The following is a 25876-nucleotide window of genomic DNA, read 5'->3' as shown; positions in this document are numbered from 1 at the left end:
TTTCACCTAGTCACTCAAAACACCTGAGTGACCAGGGAAATATCTAATACTATCTATTTATAATGTTATCTATGCTTTTAATCTTTTTCAAAGAAGAAAAATTAGGTAATGTTTTAGATGCCCTTATCAAAAAGCTACAGAGAACATTCTGCCTATCAGTATGACTACATATCTAATAAGTTTGTTTCTTTATAGTATCACTTCACCACTTAAAACTATTCAAAAAAGTAGCAAAAAGGCTCAAGAACAACATAGTTTACTAACTTCAGTACACTTCATGACTTTTCCTTCTCTTTGAAAGTCTCTGCCTTGTGGTACTTTCTCACTCTGAGTTCCTTCCATTGATTTTCCATCAACTGGGCTTAAAATTCTATGGAAGATAACAGTATGGTTAGTAATTAAAACAACATTATATGATTTATATATTAGCAATAGTTCTTGAAGACTATTTAAGCAGCTTCACAGCAAAATGCAATGCAGGACTTGCATCATGAGAACACAGATGCCTCAAAAAGAAGTGTCCTAAACAGGATGTGACACTTAACAAAAACCTTATCTTACAGGTTTAAGAAGCTATAAATATCCTTGGCAAAGCCACTGTTTGTTCTAATTGGTCAGAGAAGCCACAGAAAAATGCATGCCAAGTCAAGTCCGTGGCCTGAGAAACAACTTGAGACAAGTTTTGAGTTAGTAATGTCTAACTGAAGTTTGAAGCTACATAAAGCTACAAGCATTGAAATCACATCCATTAAAGATGCCTTATACCTCATTTTGATCTGCTGAATGCTGGCATTCCAAGCAGTGAATGGCCAAGGACAGTACTACGCACTTCCAAACCTCCTCAGTATGAAGTTTAGAGGGATTAATTGCATTCTCACACAAACTGATTACCGATTTGATCGAGGACTTTCAAAGGAAACTGAGGGTTCACACACTTTCCCCATCAACTTCTCAAACACAGAAAACAGTAATAAATTTTGATGAACCACAAGCAGAATCGTTCTGTTAGTGACATCTAGAGGACTGAAGTTACTTTACCATTCTATCCCCTTTCATATTTTAGTATCAATACTTTCTCTCAATAAAAATACCTTAGATCATTTCAAGAAATTAAAGACAGATATTTGAAAACTGTGCACAAGAACTCTCTAAGATGTTTTGCTTTGGTAATACATTTACCCTTCGTTTGTTTTTTCTTCATTTTCTACCCAGCAAATATCTACATATTCTTTCATGTCTCCTGTATCTGTTTTGCCACAAGTTATTTTAAAGTCCTTCTTGTCTCTTAACGCCTGACGTAGGCTTTCCATCGTTTCTGGTGTTATTTGTACCATTAGTCCATCTAGAAAAAAAACAGTTAAAATTCCAACTTATCTACAGAAAGAGTAGCACAGCTTTTTAGTAGAATCTTGGCTTAAACTCCAGTGGGACCAACCCTCTTCTCATTAATAAATGAACATCAAATGGATGGCATCCCACAACCACCACACTAAATGTTACATGAAAGAGGAAGTAATGAAAACCTTTCTTGGCAATAGAACTAAAACTAGAAGACCAATCTTAGATTAATCTTCAAAGATTTTGCATTTCTGTGCCAGTATGTGTATTTCATCAATATGACAATGAAAGCTGTGGCTGCCCCATCACTGGCAGTGTTCAAGGCCAGGCTGGACACAGGGGCTTGCAGCAACCTAGTGGAAGGTGTCCCTGCCCATGGGAGGGGGTTGGAACTGGACGAGCTTTAAGGTTCCTTCCAACCAAAACTAGTCTGTGATTCTGTGTTTTTAAGCAAGGAGGTGAGCTAGGATGTACTTCTTTTAAATACAGCATTTGTTTGCAGTAGGTTTTCTACAAGGCTAAAAATCCTGAAAATAAAAAGCTTATCTTACTGAGGAACAAAGATCTTAAGATCTTGCACAAAACTGCTGCCCCTTTTTTATTTACGTATTTATTTATTTTTAAGAAACCACATAGAACAAAATTATTACCTTCAACTATACTGGATTTAGCTAAAAATCCCGAAGATGTTTTTAGGGCTCCATTAAACACCACAAAACTTGCACCTGTAACTAGAAGAAGTAGGAACAGAGCGAGTACCATCTCATATCACTCAAGTTTGTCATCACTAACATCTAACTTGCATTCCTTTTTAAAAAAGGTGGGCAAAAAAGGTACCACTAAACTGACAGTGTTAATAAAAATCCCTTACTGACAAAATGCTATGAAATAGAACTAAGGAGAAAAGAATTTTCTCCAATCAGATCTTGGCAACAAAGACCAGCTTTGCTAACTTATTTTGTGAGTGCATACAGTCAACACAGGCAAGACAAAAGAAGTTCTGTATATATAAAAGTTCTGTATATACGGTTGAAGAAAGTGGTAGGATGGGTTTGTTTTATTTTTTTTTGAGTGAGATGGAATGGGGTTTTGTCTTTTAAAAAAGACATGCCACTCAACTTTTAGGTTTATTTACAGAAGGTATTTCTGAAGTTTAGATAATTCCAGTGGTACTAAAAGCAACTGAAAGAAAAGACGACGTAAGTGTACTTCCATGCTACAAACCTTTGCATAAATTTGTTAGTTACACAGCGTGCTTTAAACAAGAACACTATGCTTACAAGGAAGCACAGAAGTTGGCACTGGAGATGTAAGAGTAGAGCCCTACCAGTCAATTGCTGCTTTAGGAATGTGATTTTTCTTCAGAAGCCAGACAGTTTACCTTTCCTGGGATGTCCAGTAGCACTGATTGCTTGTGTGTGATAAAGGCCATGCTTATTCTGCACACACACTAAGTGAGAATCTGCTTCAGTATTAAAACTTGCTCCAATACTAATTACATGTTCATTAGAAGAATTTATCACCTTCATTACCTGTTGATACAAAATCTGTCATTAAACTAACAAATCTCACTTTACAGTACTCATTTCTAAATACAAGACATAAGAAAAACCCAGCTCTCAAAACAAATCCAAAGAATTATTCACTTAGTTAATTCCAGAGCATTTGAACAACTCAGTTTGCCATGACTAGCTGGAAGAACACTAAGCATAACCAAAAATACTACTTCAGTTGAGAAGGACGAGTAAGTATCGAGTACTGCTGGGCAATGCAGAGTATCAGCTGTAGGGATTTTGCTGGTCTTAAGGCTAAAATATGCATTAAGCCTCATGCAGTTTACTGTTCAGGGTTTGCTTTTTTTAAAGCAAAAGTAAACAAATTGAAAAAACGTAGAGTGGCAAAGAAAATTTACGGGGTTTGTGTGGTGTGGGTTTTTTTTAAGTTTTAAGCAAAACACCATCATCAGGAAATGTGTAAGAGAATGCTTGAAAATATATGTTAAAAGATTTTGTACTGTTGAGTTTTCAACATTTAACAGTTATCCTAAAGCTTAACTTTTCACTCATCACCATCCACTTTCCAACATATCCAGGAAGAAGGAAATGTGTGCTCAGATCATTTCATGCTCTCTCCCTCTCCCATCACATGCTTACACCAGATTAAAGTTCCAATAGTTTACTGCGCAGCAAATAGCAAAGTAATCTAGACAGCTGCTATCAAATGGAGAATTCACTTGCAGAATTGCCTAGAAACCGATTACGGAATAAAACCAACATTACAGCCTCCAAGAACAGCCCCCCTTTTAAAAGAAAAGAAAGCTCATGTTAAAGATATGACTGATTTTATATGAAAAATAATGACTAAAGCAGTTTGGATTAGAAAGCTAATCAAGGTGGTTTTACTCACCTCATTGTACTTCCTTAGGGGTATTTTAACACAGCTTCTACCCATTTCCACATGAACAAACAGGTTGTCTATGGTATGCAAAGTATACTGGTAATTTCTAAGGTCCTGCAACAGACAAAGTTTTTATGTTATCTGACAATTATGTATCATTTCCTTATCTTTTATAACAAATACCACCTAGATAAAAGTACTTTACATACATTTCTAATACTCTTTAGAGTAATGATGTTAAGGGTGACTAAAGACTTGGTGATCATTTTTTTCCTAATGTAATGTGTGTGAAGGGTATCTTAGTGAATATATTAACAAATTAATAGCACTGACATGGTAACTCTGTTTACAAATGGGTTATTTAGACTATAGCTACTTCATACACGTTAGGATGTCACAGTGTTTTAGATAACAAAACACCCCAACACCCTCCTTCTCTGATAGGAAAGCAAAGCATGGAAGCCACCATCTAGATTAGTTTCCACACCCTGTCCTCTACAACTCTAATTTGTTGATTTACATCTTGAATATGTACTGGTTTTTATTCCTTTCTCTGCCAGAAGCAACCTGGTCTAGTGGAAGGTGTCCCTGCCCATGTCAGGGGGACTGCAACTAGATGACCTCTGAGGTCCCTTCCAAACCAAACCATTCCACGATTCTAAGATTCTCTGAAGCCTAAAGGTGCCACATTAGTACTGGCACTTCACCAATCAAGCAGGGAGCTGGCTCATGGAATGAAAATGTAAGATTCCTCCATTGAAACATACTTTTTCAGATGGTGCAACTCCTCTGATACCTTATGTAATGACAGAGACAACAGTGGCAAGAAAGAAAGAGACACCAAAGACTGCAGTTTCATCTCTGCTCTCATGGTCTCTAGACTCTTAGGAGAGGATTCAGTGATCACCTAAATAATACATGCAGTTCCTCCCATAGCCTTACAGATTTTTTCATCATAGCACTGAGAATAGGTTCCATTAAGTATCAGAAGAGGAGGGTCTCTGGTCAGGAGTACAGGCTTACCGGAAGTTTAAATCAAATTATTTGAGTAACAGAAGAAAAGCCTCCACAGGGAATGGCACAAATTCTAGGCTTAAGTCTGATGATGCCAAAAGCTTCTTTGCATAATGCAGTCAGACTGGTTAATTGTGGCAAGATTAAGTTTGTGTGACAAAGTAATTACTATTACAGTTAGACCACAGCACGTGCCTCTCAAATCTTTCTTCACATTTTAAAAATATGCCAGAAAGACTAGAATTCCTGTTCCAAACCAATGTTTGTAAGACAAAAATGCAAATGAACAACGATCACTACACTTCAGTGTCAATGTCAACATTTTTCTAATTCATTTAAAGCCATTTTTACTACCAGAACTAATAAACAGCAACAGAACATGAGAGATGCAGCTTTTCTAACTCACTTCTCACTAACTTGGTAAGTTTCAAGTCAGGTATGAAGAACAAAAATACCAGCCCTTTTACCTTAGCCAAAAATAATTCTGCTTTCAAGAACAGAGTTTTGAGGGTAATTTACACAATCTAAATGACAACAGGAAGGGAAGAGAATAAAACATTTACTCACAACAAGTAGGTTCATAATTGTGTGTCCGATCTCACCAAAGAGTGGCTTCCGGTGCCTGAAACTTACTACAGGAGTAGGATATGCTACAGTCAGGGCAGACAAAAAGAAGAGGTCACGTTAGCCATCAACAATTGTAAAACTTGCTAATCCAAGCATTTATTTTCAGCTTTAGCCCATGCTTCTTAATCTTAGTACCTGATCAGCCAAAGGACCCAGAGCCCCTGCTTCCCTGTCACAGAGTGTTCCCCACCCAAGGTTAAATCCTACTGCAGTGCCATTGCATGGAATCACCCTCCTAGTGGCAGTAATTTTGTGGCAGAAACTCGTTGCTGTTTTCATATGCTTTGTCAGCTATGTTTCTTGCAATTGGTGATCTGGGTAGAAACATCCTGGGTTCAGTCTTTGGGTTACCAGCTGTTGGAGAGGTTGCAAAGGTTCTGTAGTTGCTTGAGTAAGAATACCATACACGTTAACATCTGCTTCTGTGTTAATGCTATAATACAAATTGAAGTACCACTTAGTATTGATAAGCAAGAATAGAGTGAGTGAGGATGTTCATATGAAGTAACATGCTTTGAAGTCCCATGGCTGCAATGGGAAACACATGGAGAAGGAACCTAGGGAGGGCAACGAAATGCAAAAAACCACAGACCACAGTATGAAATCATATGAAAACAAAACAAGTAGCATAGCAAAGTCAAGACTGTGAGATCATGATGCAATTTTTTTTTTAAAAAAAAAAAAAAAAAAAAAAAAAGACAAGTAGTTTGTTAAGAGAAAGAATAACAACAGAGAAGCTACCGCCCTTGCCAATGTGGAGACAGAAACCTGGCCAGCAGAAATGCACTACTGACTCAAGAAATTCATAAATGAGCAAGTGATACATATGTATGGGCTCACAGCTTCTACAATGGCAGGCTTATTTACCAAAACTGCATTCAGGTCAGGAAGGTTGCATATGATACATTTTTGATATTCACTGCACTTAAGCAACTGCTGCTTGTTGCACCTTATCTGAACTCTTGCTCTCTAAATCATAAGCACCACAAGTGCCACAGGAAACAAAAATCATTTATACTGCTAAATTATCTGCCTGTGTTATTCAAGCAAGTACACAAGCTACTTTAGAAGGCATTTAGGACTGCATCTCCTTTCAGGTCTTGCTCAAGCTAGCTTTTTAAGTTCTTCAAGGCCAGGGGAACCTAGATAAATTCCTTCCTTTAGTGAGCCTGGAGCAGTCTCTGTGTGAATCTTGCTGGGAAAGCAGAAAGTGCTCACATCAGCCTGCAACAGACTGTGGAAGGTAATTCCCATGTGGAGGCTGTGACACTGCACAACATCTGGTGGTGCACATTTACATGCTCTCCATCCACCTCACTTGGAAAGAATGCCTCCTGCATTTTCACACGCCTAGAGATTTTGAATGTATTAATTAGCGATTTAACCTTTTAAGTAATGAACACCTGCATTCATTGTATGAAGCAGTAGTTTTTGCCAACATGGTCAATTTCAGTAATTGAATTCAAAGAAACCAATTTTTCAGAATCGTAAACTGGGCCTGTGAACTTTCCTTCAAACTTTTCTCCTATGACAACAGAAGTCATGGACTTTGGTACTTTACTACTGTCAGTTTTGGTTTCTTAACTTTCTTATCAGCTGAAGAAAAAAAATTAAACCAAGGGAGTCTAGCAAGACAATGTAAATTCGAGTGTCTCAATAGCTGGCTTCCATGTATGAAACAGAAGTCTTACACAAGTGTAATACAAAATACTGCAAAGAGGATATTTCACTTGTCTAAAAACGTTGAATTTTCCAAAGGGAATTTTATATTTATACAGGTATTTTAAAGTGTTAAGAAACTTACCCCCGTATTCTGCTCCCAGTCTTAACATTAAACGAATAGGAAAAACTTTTGCCCAGGGTATTTCCAGCTTATGGATGAGAACACCGAAAAGAAAAGGGTGATCTGGTAGAATCTGAGCATCAAGTTTCTGAAAAGTTGGTGAAACAAACAGGAGTCCTCCATGCTCTTTGTTACTGAAAAAGTTTTCAGTAAAAGTAATGTTTTCCATGCTTCTTATTAACCTTCCTGTAGAAACAGGGACAGAATCTTTGCACGTACGGAAAAGTAACACATGAGTATCAAGAAAACCATTCTAACACCCAATGGTCTCCTACAGACTTGCAAGCTGTAGGGTGTATCTCCCATCTTCCTGAAAGTCTGACAGACATCTAAATCTATAGACTGAGTGCTCTGTGTTTACTAACTAAATGAACTTGACTATCAAACCAGGCTTCTCCAAAAAATGCCAAAAATCTTAAAGTGTACAATGTTCTGGCACGCACCATGTGAATTTGATTAAAAGACCTCAAATATTTACATATGCAAGAGTATGGGACTTCTACAAATGAAGTGCCTGATGCCCTAAAACATAGACTTGAGGACTTTCACCCAGAATCTCCAACACAGTATGACTTAAGTAACAACAAAAACCCCTTTCTACAAGCAGAATGTTTACAAAAGTGTATGAAACAGAGAAACTTAATATTCTTTTCTTCCTGTTGTTTATTTAGAACCCAAGGCTAACACTCAAGTTTTTTCAGAATCATTACTTAAAATTCTTCAAAATAAATATAACGTTCTGCTTTAGAGATCAGCACGAAGAGACTATAAAATAGGCGCTAAAATTACATACCTTTCATTGCATCCTTATAGATGTCAATAAATAATCTTAGTATTTCACAAGGAAAAATCTCTTCATCTGGCAAACACTGCAACAGAATGACAATTTCCGCCTGACCCAAACCATGAAGTCCGTTTGTTGCGAAGTACCAGCACTTTTCTGAAGAATCTTTAATTAAGAAGAAAGGTACCACAGTAAAGCTATTTTACAGTCAGAAAAAGAAAGCTGGATTTAATGGAATAGAAAATGTGCACTACTTACAAGTTATTAGCTTAACATTCACAAGCAAGTTTGCATTTAGGATAAAAGTTAACAGATTAGGACCTCCTTCCACAAGAAGCAAGGTGATCTTTTGGCGAGATGGATGTTCTTCCACTAGAGGATCTAAATGAATTAACACCCAATTTAGTTCAACATGTCAACCATCCAAAAAAAGAACTGCAGATCATAGTATATGAAAAAGACTGTCTCCTCCTATCTTAAGAGGGTGGTAATTATTCTCAAACTTATAATAGCTGCAGATCAACTGATGAACAGCTTAGCCTGGGATGCCAGCAACATATAAAAATAAACCAGTGACTTATAATAAAGGTGGAAACTAGGGCTACCATTTTTTTGGCAATTACTGACTAATTGTGCATGCAGTCTCCTTACCCATACTCCAGTAGTTAGTTACCATCAATGAGCAGTCATTACTATAATGCGTTTAAATAATCAAGTATTCTTTTCATAATACGCTGATCTTGTTAATAATGCATGTTCAACTATCGAACAATCCAATGTGCAGCAAATAAATGAATTACTAGAATTGTATTAAAATATAAATGATACACACACAAGTTTGTATTTAGACATCTCGCTAAATTTTCTCATATTTTTACCTTTTCCTTTTTCACCCACTGCAAGCAGAAGCGGTGGCAGTTTATCACCATCAGGAACAAGGCTGATCTCTTTGCGAACACAGTTCTCAACACCACACAGTGCTCTGTAACTTGAAGGACTAACAGGCACATCACTAGTAGTCTGATCAACTGAACTGGAACTAGTCTTCTCAGCTTCTGCAGCAGGAGAACACTCTTCAGTTTCTAAAGTTACAGATGTACGACTCTGTACCAGCTCACTCTGGCCTGGAACGGCCTGCTGTGCATCATCTGAAGAAACAGGACATAATTCCTCCATTTTTGTAGTATCATCGCTTTCTTCCTTCTGTTTTGGATCTACATCAGGTAATATGTCATCTTCCTCTGGGCTTACAGCCTGTGAAGAATAAATCAGTAAATAAAAATATATACACTATTGTCTCACAACAAGCCAAACTTTCATTACTAGCATTCTAAGAAGGAAAAATGGAATGAAATTTATCACAAATTCTGAGAATGCATTTCCTCTAAACAACAAGCAACACACCAAATCTCTCCTGGATCTTCCTTTTTCCTTTCTTCCCCCTCTTTAGGAGCTACCTAAGGTGAAGATGCATCATTAATGTATTTGTTTGGTAACACAAAATTCCTATCAGAGTGCTGCAGACTGGTCATTTTTGCATACACCAGTCAAACGCAAGATAAACAACAGTAAAACAAGTACCCTCGCCCAGGAATCTGGTTAGTATTACTCTTTCTCCACTCAGCTACTGAACACTGTCATCACTAATGATGACCCATTTCAGTTCTGCAAATGTATTTCTATTTCTATAGCATGTGCTAATAGCTGAGTCTAGGATTTTACAGTCTGATTAATTTGTAGTTTGGAGTCAAACCTGTGGTGCTCCCCCAACAAAGTGAACAAGCTATAAGCATAGGCACATTAGGATATGAACTGTCATAAAAAAACCCCAAACCAACCAACCAAAAATATCAGGAGGTGCACTATCAACTTTCAAGTATGTTAGACCTGCATCCTATCTCAAAATAGGGAAGACTTTGCATTGCAACAAGAGGAAAAAACCTAACAATCCTACGCTTGCCCTGTAATAGCTCTCCTGGTATCCCATCAGCTTCCAACAGATCCGCGGTTTAGATGATACACATGCCAGAAAAATAAAATAAGTACATAAAAAAAAAACACAAAACCACATCAACCCCAAAAGTAACTTGGCCTCTAATAGACTTCTTCCCTACGAATTTGCTTGCTGGTGTTTCGTATCACTTTATACTTTTGACCCTCATAGCACCCTCTGGCAGCACATTCAGGATAATTTGTTACCTAGTGAAGTACATCCTTTGTTTTAGAGCTGCAGTACAGTGGTTTTGTTCGAGCTTCTGAAGCTGCATACAAGAACCATCAACAAATTGTTTCCCACTCTCTTTGTCAATGCTGCTTTTAATTTTAGACATTACCCATCTTTTGCAAGACAAAATGTCTTACTTTTTCCCCAAAATGGAAGACAGGCTTTACCTTTTGATTACTGCAACTTACTGCAGATCTTCCTTGTTCAAATGAAGTCACATTTACTATTCTTCATGACTTCAGGCTGATTTACATGCTACACATGTGGAAACTGCTCAGATCCTCAAATAGCAATGATCTGGTCTAGTTGATAGCTTTACTAATTTGTTTTAAAAACTCTTCAATTCTGTTAGAATCACAGAATTTATGTTACAACTTGAGACAGTGTTTCAGAGTTGTTTTATTTTAAAGAGGCTCCATCTGAGGAATCTCTCCATATCTTTCCAGAACAAACTTGTACTACTTTGGACTTTTTTTGTCAAGTGCAACTAGTTCAACACTATGAATATGATCTGCTATAAAAAAGTCAATCCCCCTCTCAGTTCGGCATTAGTTAACATTAGAAGCAATACATAGATTTTGCTGCACCATATAGCGTAGTACTCGAGGGCCATTAAGCAACTTCTGGTTAATGTAACCCAACAGGCAAACTATAGCAAGCCACTGAAAAAGAAACCCCACAAATTTCTACTGTAATCATGTTGTTAATGGCAGGTTTAAGAATTATGGCTGAGGTTACCCTCACAGAAGTAATTAATCACGGGTATGTAGAAAAAACCCCCAAACTTATTTGGAAAATTGTCTGCCATAGCATTTTTAAAGCTCACATATATCTCTGACAAAACATGGTTTCCTTTAAGTATGGCCTACAGATGATTTCAGCCCAAGGACTTCACAGCCACTTCCCAAAAAATAATCAATTAGTTCAGAATCCAAAAGCTATAAAACAAAAGTCATATTATGGTACATAAGGGACCCCATCAATAGCAAGCACAGCTATTTCAACAGTTAATTCATGCACCTACACACACTTCTTAATTCATACCATATGCATCTCTGGCAACTCAGGGTTTACCGGACTTAAGTCCTCTGATGACCTCCTTGCTCCGGATGAAAGTACTGTTGTATCTGCCACTTCACCATTTGGTAAAATCCCATCTGCAAACCAAACTCTCCTCTGTTCTTTGGGGCACAGCCCTAGGACAGGTTAAGAAAAAAACCACTGACTTCATATTACTGTACTGTTCTGAAAGCATAAAAATTAAGCCCCTTTTCCCCCCAAATATACAGAGAATCAGTTTACTGGCACCAGTCCAGGTAGACAGTTTGACATCAGCCAGGCTCCAGTCATGCAAAAAAAAAATCTCATGCAAAAAACTCTCATACTTGTAGAGGAAGCCACGATGCTATAGTTAAATCTACCAATTCCTATGCAAGGAAGTCAACTTCCTCAATCACCCCTCTGTAGTAAGGTAAGAATGAAATGCATATCACAACCAAGATGAAATACTCTCTAAAAATGACTTTATTGCTATGTTTAAAAAAATTATTTTCATTGAAGGTCAGATGTTTAATAAAAGTGAAACAAAGACACTACTTGGCCGCAAATTATTCGTATTTATACCTAAAAAGAATCCCTACTGCTCCCTAGCAAATTTTCCCTTAACAACTACTTTTTGCTTTTACTGCAAGACATTGCAAGCCAGAGATCTTTTAAGCTATACAGAAGTTATGGAAGTAGTATCAACACATACAAGAAAATTACAACATAAACAAAGGATGACTAAAAAAGTAACATCCATGTTAGATAAATGGGGACTTAAAACAGGCTTGATCAAATTCATACATAGCATCAAAACTGGGAAATAAAAGTAACTTTCCAGTGTCCTGAGTTCCTTTTCCTACTCCTAAAAAAAAAAAAAAAAAAAAAAAAAAAAAAAAAATGACACCAAGTACCAAGTATGAATCCATGAAACAACTCTTTCCAAAAAGATCCTGAAAATGTTAGATCTATTACACTATATTTAGCATACCTTCAATACCGGGCTGTTTAAGTACTGGGATAGGTAATGATGTAGAAGGTGAAGGAGAGCTAGCACTACCAGGTATCTGAGCTTCCTCCAAAGGTGGAACAGTAGAACACTCAACAGAAACACTGGAGTTTGGGACAGGACCAGTTGGACTCATCATCCTTTCAAATGCCTGTGCTAAAAGAATGTGGTTAGTTTTTAAGATCTCACAGTTGACTGAATTTTGTTTGCAATGCAGTATTATGGGTGGCTTGGGATTTTTGTTTGTTTGTTTGTTTTTTTTTCTCAAAAGCAGTGCACAATTTGAGAGCTAGTTATGGAAAATGAACACTCAAGCTATTGTACAGAAGGAAATTCTTGATTTTTACCTACACATTTGCCTAATTCATTTCTAACACACAAACAGACCTTCTGGTACATGTTGCTGCTACTGCAATGGCTACATTGAACCATATGATCCCTGTACCTTGGTGCAAATACATATATCACATTTACCAAGTCAAACTATTTACGTGGTATGCTTTCAACTTGTTATTTAAGCATTAATGATCCAGACCTCAATATTTTCTCATGTTTGCACAAGCAACTATGCTTAGCTTTCAGTTAAGAAAAAGTTATGATTCAATTCCTGTAATACTGTTATGACTTGTAAAAATATCAGGACAGAAAGCTACATAAAATGGGCAAATAACAGGTGAGAACAAGCAGGGGTATCGCCTTTAAACACACAGAATGCTACTGTCGTGGGAGGATCACTTTTGCTGGACTCCTGCCACAGATTACCCAACAGCGTAACTTTATGTTTAGGCCTATGGAGTTCAAATCTTTTTTTTTTTTTTTTTAAATAAAAAATAACCAAATTGCTACTCAATTTTTAACGTAAGAACTATAATCCAGCAAAGAGGTACAACTATTCTCTTCCTCCATCTCAGAAAGAGGAAAACATGCACCAATTAAAGTAATTGAGGTTCTTCAAAAAGAAGAAAGGTTGAAGTGACACTAGCTGTACCTATTCTTCTTTAATGATTACTGAAATCACTCAAAAAACTTTTTTACCTTTATTAATGTCATTATAACAGCCAGTACACACTCTTGCTTCCTTCTCCATGTACTGTAGTTTGCATTTTCGTTTGCAACAGGCACCACAAAAAACCTAAACCAGAAAAAGACTGAATTAAATAGTACAGACATAAATCACAGTATTTCCTAAATTAAGTTCCTGTTATTATTTACTCTTTTTATTAAAAAGGACTTCATTATATAAGCATGCACACACATTTTCTGAGGTATGGCAGCATAAAAGGAGCTTTATCATCTGTATCTTACAATACATTTCTGTTTGGGTAGAAGGAAAAGTACAAGCCTAAAAACTCTTTCAGGACACTCAGCTCCGAGGCACCCAACACAAGAGGGACGTGGAGCTGTTGGAGCAAGTCCAGAGGAGGCAATGGAGATGCTGCGAGGGCTGGAGCAGCTCTGATCTGGAGCCAGGCTGAGAGAGCTGGGCTGGTTCAGCCTGGAGAAGAGAAGGCTCCTTAAGGGGAAACCTTAGAGCAGTTCCAGTGCCTAAAGGGGTGACAAGAAATCTGGAGAGGGGCTTTGGACAAGGGCATGTAGGGAGAAGACAAGGGGAAATGGCTTTAACCTGACAGAGGGGAGACTGAGATGAGCTCTTATGCAGAAGTTCTTCCCTGTGAGGGTGGTGAGGCCCTGGCACAGGTTGCCCAGAGGAGCTGTGGCTGCCCCATCCCTGGCAGTGCTCAAGGCCAGGTTGGACACAGGGGCTTGGAGCAACCTGGTCTAGTGGAAGGTGTCCCTGCCCATGGCAGGGGGTTGGAACTGATGAGCTTTAAGGCCCCATCCAACACAAACCAGTCTCGGATTCTATGATTAAGAATCTCAAAAGCTCCACAATTTGGGCCAAACTACAAAGTTTGCTAACTCTGCTTTTGTCAAGGGTTCTTCCTGTCCTGTTCCCCAGAACTGCTCCACAAGCTAGCCATACATCACTGCTGAAATTCGCCTGCTACTTCTTTTGGACCGCAGCAATCCTTAGATGCCTACAAACCAACTTTCCTTCAAACCAAGCGCATCCATATTACATAGCCATGCACCCAGCTCTTGACAACACTCTCTGATTCAGCTGTGAAATACAGCAGAATCTGAAGTTTCTTGGTGTGAGTGGATCTAATCACATAAGGCCATGTGCCCACAAAATAGCTAAAAATGGGTATTTTTTTTCCTTTAGATCATAGCTGGAAGCAGCTGGTATACAATTGCAAAGCAATTAGAAAACTTTCAAGAAATACACTCATTTGATTCTAAATCCTCTGCAGTCTTATATTCCATCTTTTCTCTTAATTTCTCATGAAGAAACTTTAAAAAAACAAACCCAATAAACAAACTAAACCCCACAATATGTACACAACAAAGAGCTGCAACAAGGATGACACAAGTGATATTGAATGTATGTTCTTATTTAGAATGATGAAAAGAATTCCAGGGTGCACCACCTATTCCAAAATTCACTCCTACTTCTGTTAATCCTGTAACTATTTTACTTGAAACAACAGTGACAGGAAGATGGACTGAACCCCAGAATTGGGTCAGATTTGCTTTACTGCTTTAGTATTATCTCTGAAGATAGCTGTTGAAATCTCTCATTAGGGTTCAGATACGGGTTAAAACGATCTAGTCTCATACCAGTGAAGATCCGTTCTTTATTCACTGATCTTGCAATCTCTCCATAAAAGCATTACCAGTTTGTCATGAAATTCTTCTACCTTACAGACAACTGTCTAATCCAGAGCTCACTGCATTGCAATCTATTTACTAACTCTGGTTCAGGAACTATGTTGGCTAAGTAGGCTCCTCAGCTTTGTCAGAAAGAATAAGCATAGTTGCCTTCATGTTATTCACTCCCTTCAAAGCATTTTAAAAGCTTGCTGAAGATTGATCTGAAAGAACAGAATATGCTCTTCTACTCCAACAGGATATATACCCTGGTTTTAAGTAGAAATGGGGGAAAAATTGCCTCTCTTTAGCCAGTACTACACCTGCACAATCCCATTCAAAGAATTATGCCTTTCATGAAACTGCTTTCTGCAAGAATTCCCATAATATCTGATGGTTTTCTCACTTTTCCTGTATGTTCTTTCAGGGTGATTTGCAGGTCTTTAAGGAGTCCTGACACTTTGAGCTGTATGCAGACTTGAGTCAGATTTAGCCTTTACAAAAGGGATCTTTCGAAACCCTGTTCTGACAGAAGCCTTCTACCACTGACCAGTTAAGCAGGTGGAAAGAACACTTAAAAGTCTCATGCTACTCCTAATTATCTTAAGGACAACAAAGTGGATTAAGGGGAAAAAAACACCAAAAACCCAAAGCCAAAACCAACCAAACAGTAGTGACGGTTGAAATAAAATTATTACAAGTGAACTCCTTCAAGTAGGGGAAGTCACTATAAGAACAGTAATATGTGATCAGTGTAGTATGAGAAAGAAACTATTCCAATTGCTTCTGCATTAGTGTTACAGTGTTACTCAACTGAAAATGTACATGCTCAGTAAATATCTCAAGAATGTAAATTGTGAAGATTAATTGCTAAGCAGTTACAATCCACCTTAGGGCTTAACCCTAATGCAAAGGAAACAAGAAGTGAAGACAAACTAAAGGGACAGGTAATGTAATGGAGGAAAATGAGATGCAGATGAAGCTGCTGAGCAAAGAAACTGATTCTGGTAGGAAGAGGAAGGGTACCACAAGAAGAGATAAACACCTCAACAAACTGTGAAGTTGTCTCACCTCACAAGTACTCCAGATGGGAAAGAAAGGAATTCACAAGTGTTGCCATTTTCATTGATAGAAAAAGCTGCAGGATCATGTGAAAACTACACAGTTGTCTTCCAGAATAGTCCACAAAGGATGATGGTGAATTCTTACCTGTTTCTCCTTATGTCCAAGTGATTGAAAACACAACAACCCACAGCAGGTCCACAAGGAATGTTTTAGGTTTTGGTTTTTTGTTGTTTAAGACAAAAAGTTACTACTAAAGAGACACAAAGTCTTACAAGACAGAAAGTTAACCTATTGCACATTCAGAAAAGCTATGGCAACTACAACTGCATGGCACTCCAGCATCCATAAAGTTCAGATAACCCATACTGCCTTCATTCATTCTCCCAATGAACATGCATGGTGATGCTCCCTCTAATCAAACTATTCTTCTGTCAAAACCCCCTCTGTCAACACACAAGATCAACACCAGTAACAGCTGATGGCTCTAAACAGGACTGCGCAATGGGGTGCTTTTATCCCCATCTCTAGACAAGGTGCAAGATTTCCCAGCAATTGCAAAAAGGAATTTCAAGATAGTTTTATCACTAAAATGAAACCCACTGAAGAACTGTGTTTTAAACTGTTACAAAGCTTCAATAGGATTTGCTGCCAAATGATTAAGTTCAATGACTATTAGGCTACCACAATGACAAATTCTTCATTTTCTTAGCACACAAATTCAGACCTACATTTTAGTTCACTATGCTTTGAATACACACTGCTAGAAGAGGCATCCAAGGAAGAAACAGCCAACCCTCTCAACACTGGGGATGCAAAAAGCTACTAAGTACTGATATTAGTCTTTACTTTATATCCTTATCCATAAAGCTTACTTTATAGATATAGGAAAACTGAAAAATAAGTTCACTAGTATTGTTAGTATTTCCATTTATGCACTAGCACAAGCATAAACCACAGCAGCTAACAATGGAATTCTGGATTAAGAATAAGCTTTGGTGTTATCCACTCACTGCAAAAGACCACAGGCTGAAAAAAGTTCTACAGATTACTTGCTGAGTTGGTGAGTACCATTCATGCCACCAAAGTAGCACACTTTTCGCCAAGATGACTCCCCCAGAAAACTGCACTTCTAAACACAGGGGAGGACAGATTTAGGCTGTAAATCCTTTGACTTGGTACTGCTGTTACAGCTCCTGAAAGAATGCAATCTTTCCAGACTCATGGACAATGTTTTACAGCTGGTATAACCACTCACCCAAATTCAAATTGTCATCGTCACCACGTCATTTTTTTTAAGCTTAAATACTTAAGCTTCACTTAAAAGCTGAGTAAAAAGCCAATTCACTATGACTACTAAGTAGTCCACTGTCTCACCTTCCTTATTCTACGCAAAAGATATCTATCTAGTCAGGAACGGAAGATACAATAAGAACATTATCTGTACTTCCCTTTAATTACTTTTTAAGTAAAGTCATGCATTTACTAATTATCAGTCTTTTCCAACAGTCTTTAAGTTTCTATGAAGAAATATATATATACATAATTTTTAAATACTTTTAGCCTAGAAAACAATCTGTCAATATTCTTCCCCTTCTCTACTTTGGTTATTCCTAAATCAGAATTAATTTGCTTTCAGTATCACAGGGCCCCTCTCCAGTAACTCACCTTTCCACATGCACGACAGTGGTGCCGTCTTTTTGTAAAGGTGAACTTGACTTGGCAGTTCATGCAGTTGGGCGCCTCTGAATCAGGAACCCACAATGGCTGTTTCCAGGACAGAATTGCAGGTATTTTAAGCGATTTCACATTTTCAGATGTTTGATTTCCTCCAGCTTCAGAGCTGCTTTCCCCAGAGTGCGCAGGGTAAGGATTTTTACCAACCTGTACGCTGGTGCCCGAGAGAGGAGCTTCTGGGATAACAGAACTGGCCTCCTGATTCTCCCTCTCAAGTACATCTGTTCTTCTCTGTTGTCTTTGACCAACAGCTCTGTGGGAAAGGCCAAGCAACTGCTTTGGTCTTGCACCTTCAGTACAAACACTAGGAACTGATGCTTCACGACTGCTCTCAATCATGTCCCGACTACTGGACATACTCTCTTCTGTTACAGATTCCGATTCACTGGCAGTAAGAGATACTTCAAGATTATCACTAATGCTTGTTATATCCTCCAGTTTTGCTTGCATGTGTTCTTCAGTGAGCTCTGTGAAATCCAGGTTGTTCACATTTATTAAATTCCTTTCATCTGCATCAGCTCCCATTAAGTTACTATCATCATCTGAAGACTTCAACACACTGGATTGAAGACTTTGTCCATACAAGAAATCATCAAGCTCAGCATCGCTTATTAGAGTATCACTTTTAATAACATTCTCCTCCACAGTAAAGTCAGACATAACTGGGCTCATACTTTCATTGTAATAAGAGTCTATACCACCAGCATATAGCTCTGCTTCATACTCTAGGCAGGCAGAAGCAAAAGCTTCGATTTGCTGAGAATCACTGTCATCAATTACATTTTCATTACTACAACTCTCTTCACTTATACTTTTTTCCACAATACTTTCATGGATTTTACCTACATATACTTCTGGTTCCTTCAAGTCAGTGTTTTCACAAGATTCCGTATCAGAGATATCAGTTTTAGACATTCCAGCATGAACAGCTGAAGTATCACTAATACCCTCTGCCACATTTTGAGGTAACGGAGTAACTTTTTCGTCCGTTACAACTAGAGAACCACATACAGATATAGGAAGTGAAAAACACGACCGTGGGGTCTGTATGTCCTCAACTGAAATACATGGAGTTGAAACACTGTTTAGTATTTCATTGCTATTAAGTTCTTCTGTACCTACATTCTCCTCTGTGATTTTCTTTTCCAGTTCTACTTTAGCTCCTGTTCCAAATGAGGAGCCTTGTAAAACACCATTTACAGGTAATGCTGCATGGCTTTTGTGCCACTGAGGCCTCCCTGGCAGATCTGAAGGCATGGATTCAACACTGTTCTCATCTTTTGAATCTACCTTTTCTATAGCATCTCTTCCATTCATCTCTTTGCTTGCTGCAGAACCTGCACTTTCATCTTGCAGTTCACAACGCAATTTTTCATACGCTTTCTCATCTTCAGGACTGTACACATCTGATTCCTGTAATGTTACACATGCAGTACTAAGGCAAGCAGTTTGTACAAGCTGCTCAAATACTTCACTGCACTTTACATCTTCTGTCCTATGTTGATCATCACATGGAATTGAGATCTTTCCTGTAGCATAACTGTCTGATTTTAAAGCTAAATGATTAATCTCCTCCTTTTTAAGATGTCCCAAATCTTGTAGTGTTGAGCTCCCATCACTCTGCTCTGTACTTGAAACACTGCTGCCACCAGCTGATGACACACAAGTAGGAACAGGTATGCAAGATACTCCAAAGCCAATCAAGCCTTCACTGTCCTGCAAGTCATCTGGCTGCAACTTTTGAGTATCTTCCTGAGCAGCCACTGAGTGGATTAAGTTACCTGTGTCATTAACGAGATCGCACACAGGTACACTGCAACTTCCTAGGTTTGAAGCCTGAATTTCATTTAAGGAACTGCTGTCCACAGTAGACAAAAGATCAGGTCCAGAAACATTCTGTTGCTCATTTTGTGATGAGTAACTTGGAAGCACTTCATGTGCTCCAAGGTGACTAGCTAGAGAGATCTCTTCTGATGAAGTACAACTGTTAGCATCCTCTTGCAGTTTTGGTGTTGGGTATGTATGTTGTAAGCAATCCAGAACTGAAGAAAGCGAATGGTGTTTTGAGTCATATGGATTTTGGGGTGTTCTGTAGCAGTCATACTCATCTATTTCAAGCAAAAAGAAATAAAAAACAAAGTTTGTAAAACTCCTTTCTCTCAAAGCATATTCTCTCTATATCCCATCTTTTGATTAATACAATCTTTTACTTGGCACAGGGTAGTTTCAAATTCCATGGTTACAGTCATTTGACCAAAATAGTTATACTGGAGAACAAGGTAGTGCAGGAACTAACCTGTATTCTGTTCAAATTCATCAAGTAGTTTGTCCAAGTCACAAACTGCAGCTTTAAAGTAACTGTCCATTCTAGACACAGTTCTAGTGAAGCTTTAGCCTTCTTAAACCTAAAAAGAGAAATACAGTCTTTCATCCACAACAGTTTGCTGTTTACAAAGCATTATTATTGGAAGACAACTTCTATGAAGTATTTTTTTTCCCTTTTTAATAACATTTTCATCTCTCTCCATGTGAATAAAATGCAAGTATAAACAGGGCTGCAGGCTGTCAGCCTCTCTGTGCTCAGAATATACTCTACACTACACTATGCACAATACACTCAAAAATTCACCTTAAATCAGGAAATTGAGGCTGTCTTATTAGAGCAAAATGCAGCTGAATATACATACTATGGCATTACAGTCAGATAAAGTCTGATACCAGAAGAGATACTAGGATTTTCTAGTTTGACCCACAATGCTTTATCCAACAGAGTTGACATGCAAACCCCCAAAAGAGGCCATTATCACCCTTGAAGCACAAATGAACTGTTTAAATAACTGATGCCTACATAATCTCAGACACTTCTTAATTAAGCTGGCAAATGAAGTTGCTAAGCCACTGTCCATCATATTTGAAAAATCATGGCAGTCAGGTGAAGTTCCCAATGACTGGAAAAAGGGAAAATATAACTCCCATTTTCAAGAAGGAGAAAATGGAAGACCTGGGGAACTACAGACCAGTCAGTCTCAGCTCTGTGCCTGGCAGGATCTTGGAGAGATTCTCCTGGAAAGCATGCTAAGGCACATGAAAAAGAGCGACGTGGTTGGTGACAGCCACCATGGCTTCACTAAGGGGAAATCCTGTCTGACCAATTTGGTGGCCTTCTATGGTGGGGCTACAGAACTGATGGACAGCAGCAGAGCAGTTGACGTCGTCTACCTGGACTTGTGCAAAGTGTTTGACATTGTCCCACACTACATCCTAAACTGTTTCTAAATTGGAGAGACATCAATTTGATAGATGGACCACTCAGTGGATAAAGAACTGGCTGGATGGCTGCACGCAAACAGTTGTGCTCAACTGCTCATTGTCCAGTTGGTGACTAGTAACAAGTGGTGTCCCTCAGGGATCGGTGTTGGGACCTGTGTTGTTCAACATCTTTGTCGGTGACATGGACATTGGGATTGATGCGCCCTCAGCAAGTTTGCTGGCAACACCAAGCTGTGTGGCTCGGTTGATACTCTAGAGGGAAGGGATGCCATCCAGAGGGACCTTGACACGCTTAACAGGTGGGCCAGTACTGATCTCATCAAGTTCAACCAAGCCAAGTTCAACCAAGTCCTACACCTGGGTCGGGGCAATTCCAGGCACAGCTACAGGTTGGGTGGAGAAGAGATTCACACCAGCCCTCTGAAGAAGGAGTGTGGGCTGTTGGTTGATGAGAAACTGAACATGAGCTGGCTTCAGTGTGCGCTTGCAGCCCAGAAACCAACCGTGCACTGGGCTGCATCAAAAGAAGTGTGACCAGCAGGTCAAAGGAGGTGATCCTGTTCCTCTACTCTGCTCTCGTGAGACCTCACTTGGAGTATTGTGTGCAGTTCTGGTGTCCCCAACATAAGAAGGACATGGAGCTGTTGGAGCAAGTCCAGAGGAGGGCCATGAGGATGATAAGGGGGCTGGAGCACTTCATGTATGAAGACAGGCTGAGAAAGTTGGGGCTGTTCAGCCTGGAGAAGAGAAGCTGCGTGGAGACCTCAGAGCAGCCTTCCAGTATCTGAAGGCGGCCTACAAAGATGCTGGAGAAGGACTCTTCATTAGGGACTGTAGTGGTAGGACAATGGGTAATGGGTTCAAACTTAAACAGGGGATGTTTAGGTTAGATATAAGGAAGAAATTCTTTACAGTGAGGGTGGTGAGGCACTGGAATGGGTTGCCCAAGTAATCTGTGAATGCTCCAACCCTGGCGGTGTTCAAGGCCAGGCTGGACAGAGCGTTGGGTGACATGGTTTAGTGCAAGATGTCCCTGCCCATGGCATGGGTGTTGGAACTACATGATCTTAAGGTCCTTTCCAACCCTAACTATTCTATGATTCTATGATTCCATGCTTTAAACTGCAACAGGAAGCACAAAATGTATCTTTCAGTTCGACACTGAGCATAGGAATGTAAAGTTCTCTTAGTTCACAACCTATCTAAACAACCTCCATTTACTCTCAGTTATGACCAAATATTTCATGATAAGATGAAACACAGGCTAAAATCTAAAATACAACAACTATACAACAACTATAAAGCAGATAACCAGCTGAAGTATGAGACAGTTGTCTTACACAGAGCTGCAGTGTGTTTAAGTGGGTTGAGGCCAGTACTCCTCCCCCACAATGATCAGTGAGCTGCCTTTAAATCTTCTCCTATCTTCCTTCAAGGCCAGGGAAAGAAAAAGATATTCAGATTGATAATTAAGCTCATTATTATACACAAAACCCATTACAGTTCTGAGTCACAAACAAAATAATAATAATTAAAACACCCTCTTTTTAAAGACTTACCAACTCCTCAGAAAGCTATTTACTTATATGAAGATTTCCAGTCACCTAACGGTATGCCTTTTTGGTCACTCTGAATTGTTTTTCTAATTCTCCCTCTTTTTCACATCTTAACACCCATATTGTGCAATTTGCCATTACCTATAACGCATAATGAAGATGTCATTTACACTTCCCTTAATTAAACTGAAGGGACTCAGATCCCTTTATTCTCTTCTCTGAAGGTCTGTCTAGTTTTCCTGCTCATCAGTGCTCTTAGTCTCTGCATTGGCTGACTTCACACTCTACCCCATTCAATATACTCTGACCACCTAGAACTGTTTCTTCTCAAAGCTTAGAGCCCAAAGAAATACTTAAATCCTCTCATACCTCTTATGCCACCCTGTAGCTACAGATCCAGATTCTATGCCTTACTTCCTCCACTGAGGTGTAAGGTCTCTCACTGAATGGTTCAGATGAGGTGCATTCACTTACTAACCTATTAATATGCATGTAATAAGAATACTTGAAGCTAACATAGAATCATAGTTCAAAAAGAGACTTTCAGAGGGTAAGAAAGATGAAACAACGAGTATGCATCACCACGTAATGCAGCACTATGTGACCTTATATAAGCAAAAAATAACCAATATACTACTGTATTGATCTCCACGGCCACAAGTTAGTCACTCCAAAGGTCTTCAGCATGCTGCACCATAAGTCATCTTACACAGCTGTCTAATGAGCAAACAGCAGCAAGTACGTACTTGATGCCATTTCTCTTACACTCACTTGAATATGGTTCTTGCTTGTAAAATAATCTCATTTCATGACCTCCTGAAAGTGAGAGATTATAATTTGAAACAGAAGTTATTTTAACTAAAAGCCTACAAGCTTCTGGTGATTCATTAAGAGACATTAGAGAACAGATCCCATCCTTATGCATTTACTTATAGACAGTAACAAAACTGACAGTAAAAAGTTAGTCAAACAGACCACAAAAAACTTGATACTGAAGAATATGAATATGAGAAACCTAGGTATCGAGAAATATATAATGCTGATTTTTATCCCTTCTAGGTATTCCCCTATGGAGACAGGCTGAGAGAGCTGGGCTTGTTCAGCCTGGAGAAGAGAAAGCTCTGGGAGACCCTCCAGCAGCTTCCAGTGCCTGAAGGAAGTACAAGAAAGCTCGAGGGGGCTCTGGACAATGGCTTGTAGGGACAGGACAAGGGAGGAGACACGTTTCTCAATGACACCAGAAACTTTCATAGAAAACCAAACCAAAACAAGAAAACTTTCATATTTCAGAAAATATACTGAGGAAAGTAACCATTTCGTTTATCTTTTTCTGACACTTAAGATGACCTAGAGATTATCCATTATTTTGCACTCTTAAATGGCACAAGACAAATTATGAATTAAGCATATATGCATTATTACATTGTAATGCTGAACAGGTAGCTTAGAAGGATGAATTTGCACTGTACACTGATAGCTCTTTGCCTTCTCTGAAAATGAAAGAACTCAATGCAAAGAACTGTAGAACTGAAATCATATGCAAATATTCACATATATTTAATACAGACTAAATCAGTTCTACAGAGAGCTCAGAAAAGTACCACAATACCTCAGTCTATTGAGCCAATAATGTTGTGACAAATTCTACAGTTTTTGAAATAAAATAGTTCCATTTGAATTAATAAAGCATCTTAAACAACTAACATGACTTTGAACAACTATGATATTCCTGTAATTTCACTACTCTTTTCTTGAAGTGTTTTACAGGTTTTCAGCTTTTCCAAGAAAAAAAAAAAGCTAAACAAAAGACCCCAATAAACACCTCAAAACACAACAAAATCACCCTCACCCCCAACAGGTGATAAGCAGTAGTTCCCTATCTTTCTTGTACCTTTCTGTCCAGAATCCATGTATCTGCATCACCAAAGAACTGTAAAAGCCTCCTGGTTTCTTATGTGGTTTCAAATCCTCTTTCAGCAGCAAGACCAAGATTTGTTTTTTGCTCCCTAGATTTCCCTACCGCCAATCCAAATATTTACATTAAACAAGGAGTGGGTTAGAAGCTATGAAAAAGCTCTAGTGATATGTTTTTATTAAATGGTTGGTTGTTACCCTGACCAAAAGAAGTCTGTAGGATCCATTTGTTTTAGCAAACTGCATTTGTTCTGAATATATTATTTTAAGAATTATACTTCTAACAATCTGAAACCAGCAGCATCACCACTGTGGTTTTTTTTAAGTAGGTAGAAATTTCAGTAGAAGAAACATCCACTATTCCCTATACCCCCAATTCTATAAAACCATAAAAAAAGAGCAAAGGACTGAGATAAGAGAAGGAAATTATTGCTCTGTATGGGCAAGAGGAAGGGTGCTGGGGGTGGAAGAGGCGACCAGAGCTGCAGAAGTCTCCACTGAAGGTTTTAGATGAACTGTTTTGTAAACAGCTTGTCCCTCTACTGTTCCTTACATTGCAGGAGTTAACACCTGCTCAGTGACTCTGCACAGAGCAAGAACTGACCTGGGTTTAATAGAGCTTTTCCTTAGTTATTTTTCACCCAGATGAGTTCCTCACATAGACATACAAAAAAGCATGCCAGCACACTGGAAGGCGCAATGCACAAGCAGGAAGAAATCAGTACTAAAAAGAAAAGCACGGGGAAGCTTACCCTGCATGTCCCGCAGCCACCTGCAGGATAAAGCCCATCTCCTCCTTGCTGCTGTCACCTCTTATGCATCTAAAAGGCGTGGACCTTCTGTTGACTGAACAGCACTATGTCTTGTCTTCTGAACATGTTTTTTTGAGTTCTGAATACACGAGACTCTCTCAAAATTGGTTCACAGATTTATTTTTTTTAATAAACTATTAAAACACAGTGTTCATAACTGTATCTGAGGCAACAGTGCAATGAGACAACTTGAGGCTCTTAACAGCTCCATTTTATAATTTTTTTCAAAATAGAAAAGTTTAAGTTTCAAACAATGTTTAAATCACTGTCTGTGATATGCTTTCAGGTTAAGGTAAATATTTATGTGTGAGGAGACTTGAAAATAAAACACAAATCATTCTCAAAAAGGGGAAATATAATCAAAGCACAAAATTACCATGGGACAGCAGTAACAGCTACTACAGCTACTATCTAATATTGTAAAACTCAGTTTAAAGAGCAAGATCCAAGAAAGATTTATTTCAGAAAGTCAAGTTTAGAGAGGCGGATGCAGTTACAGTTAAATGAGATAAGGTAGTTTAGTTTTAGAGATTCAA

At 38.6% G+C, this 25876-nt stretch overlaps 1 protein-coding gene across 1 annotated transcript; it reads right to left on the bottom strand.

The window, feature by feature from the left end:
- Positions 1-260: 260 nt before the first annotated feature.
- On the bottom strand, positions 261-20154 carry ZFYVE16 (zinc finger, FYVE domain containing 16; the record flags this gene model as incomplete). Its single annotated transcript, XM_010017199.1, has 15 exons — positions 20085-20154; positions 17720-19896; positions 13313-13409; positions 12260-12433; positions 11272-11423; positions 8882-9257; positions 8262-8384; positions 8013-8168; positions 7181-7405; positions 5317-5399; positions 3745-3849; positions 2720-2870; positions 1989-2069; positions 1180-1342; positions 261-370 (listed from the first exon to the last, which is right to left on the bottom strand). Coding segments are annotated over exons 1-15 (4243 nt in total), but the record flags the coding sequence as incomplete, so codon positions are not given.
- Positions 20155-25876: the final 5722 nt, after the last annotated feature.

This window comes from Nestor notabilis, unplaced genomic scaffold (assembly GCF_000696875.1).
Source record: "Nestor notabilis isolate BGI_N333 unplaced genomic scaffold, ASM69687v1 scaffold23590, whole genome shotgun sequence".
NCBI lineage: Eukaryota > Metazoa > Chordata > Aves > Psittaciformes > Psittacidae > Nestor > Nestor notabilis.
The sequence above is the reverse complement of the archived record's forward strand: the minus strand, read 5'-3'. Positions and strand labels throughout refer to the sequence as shown.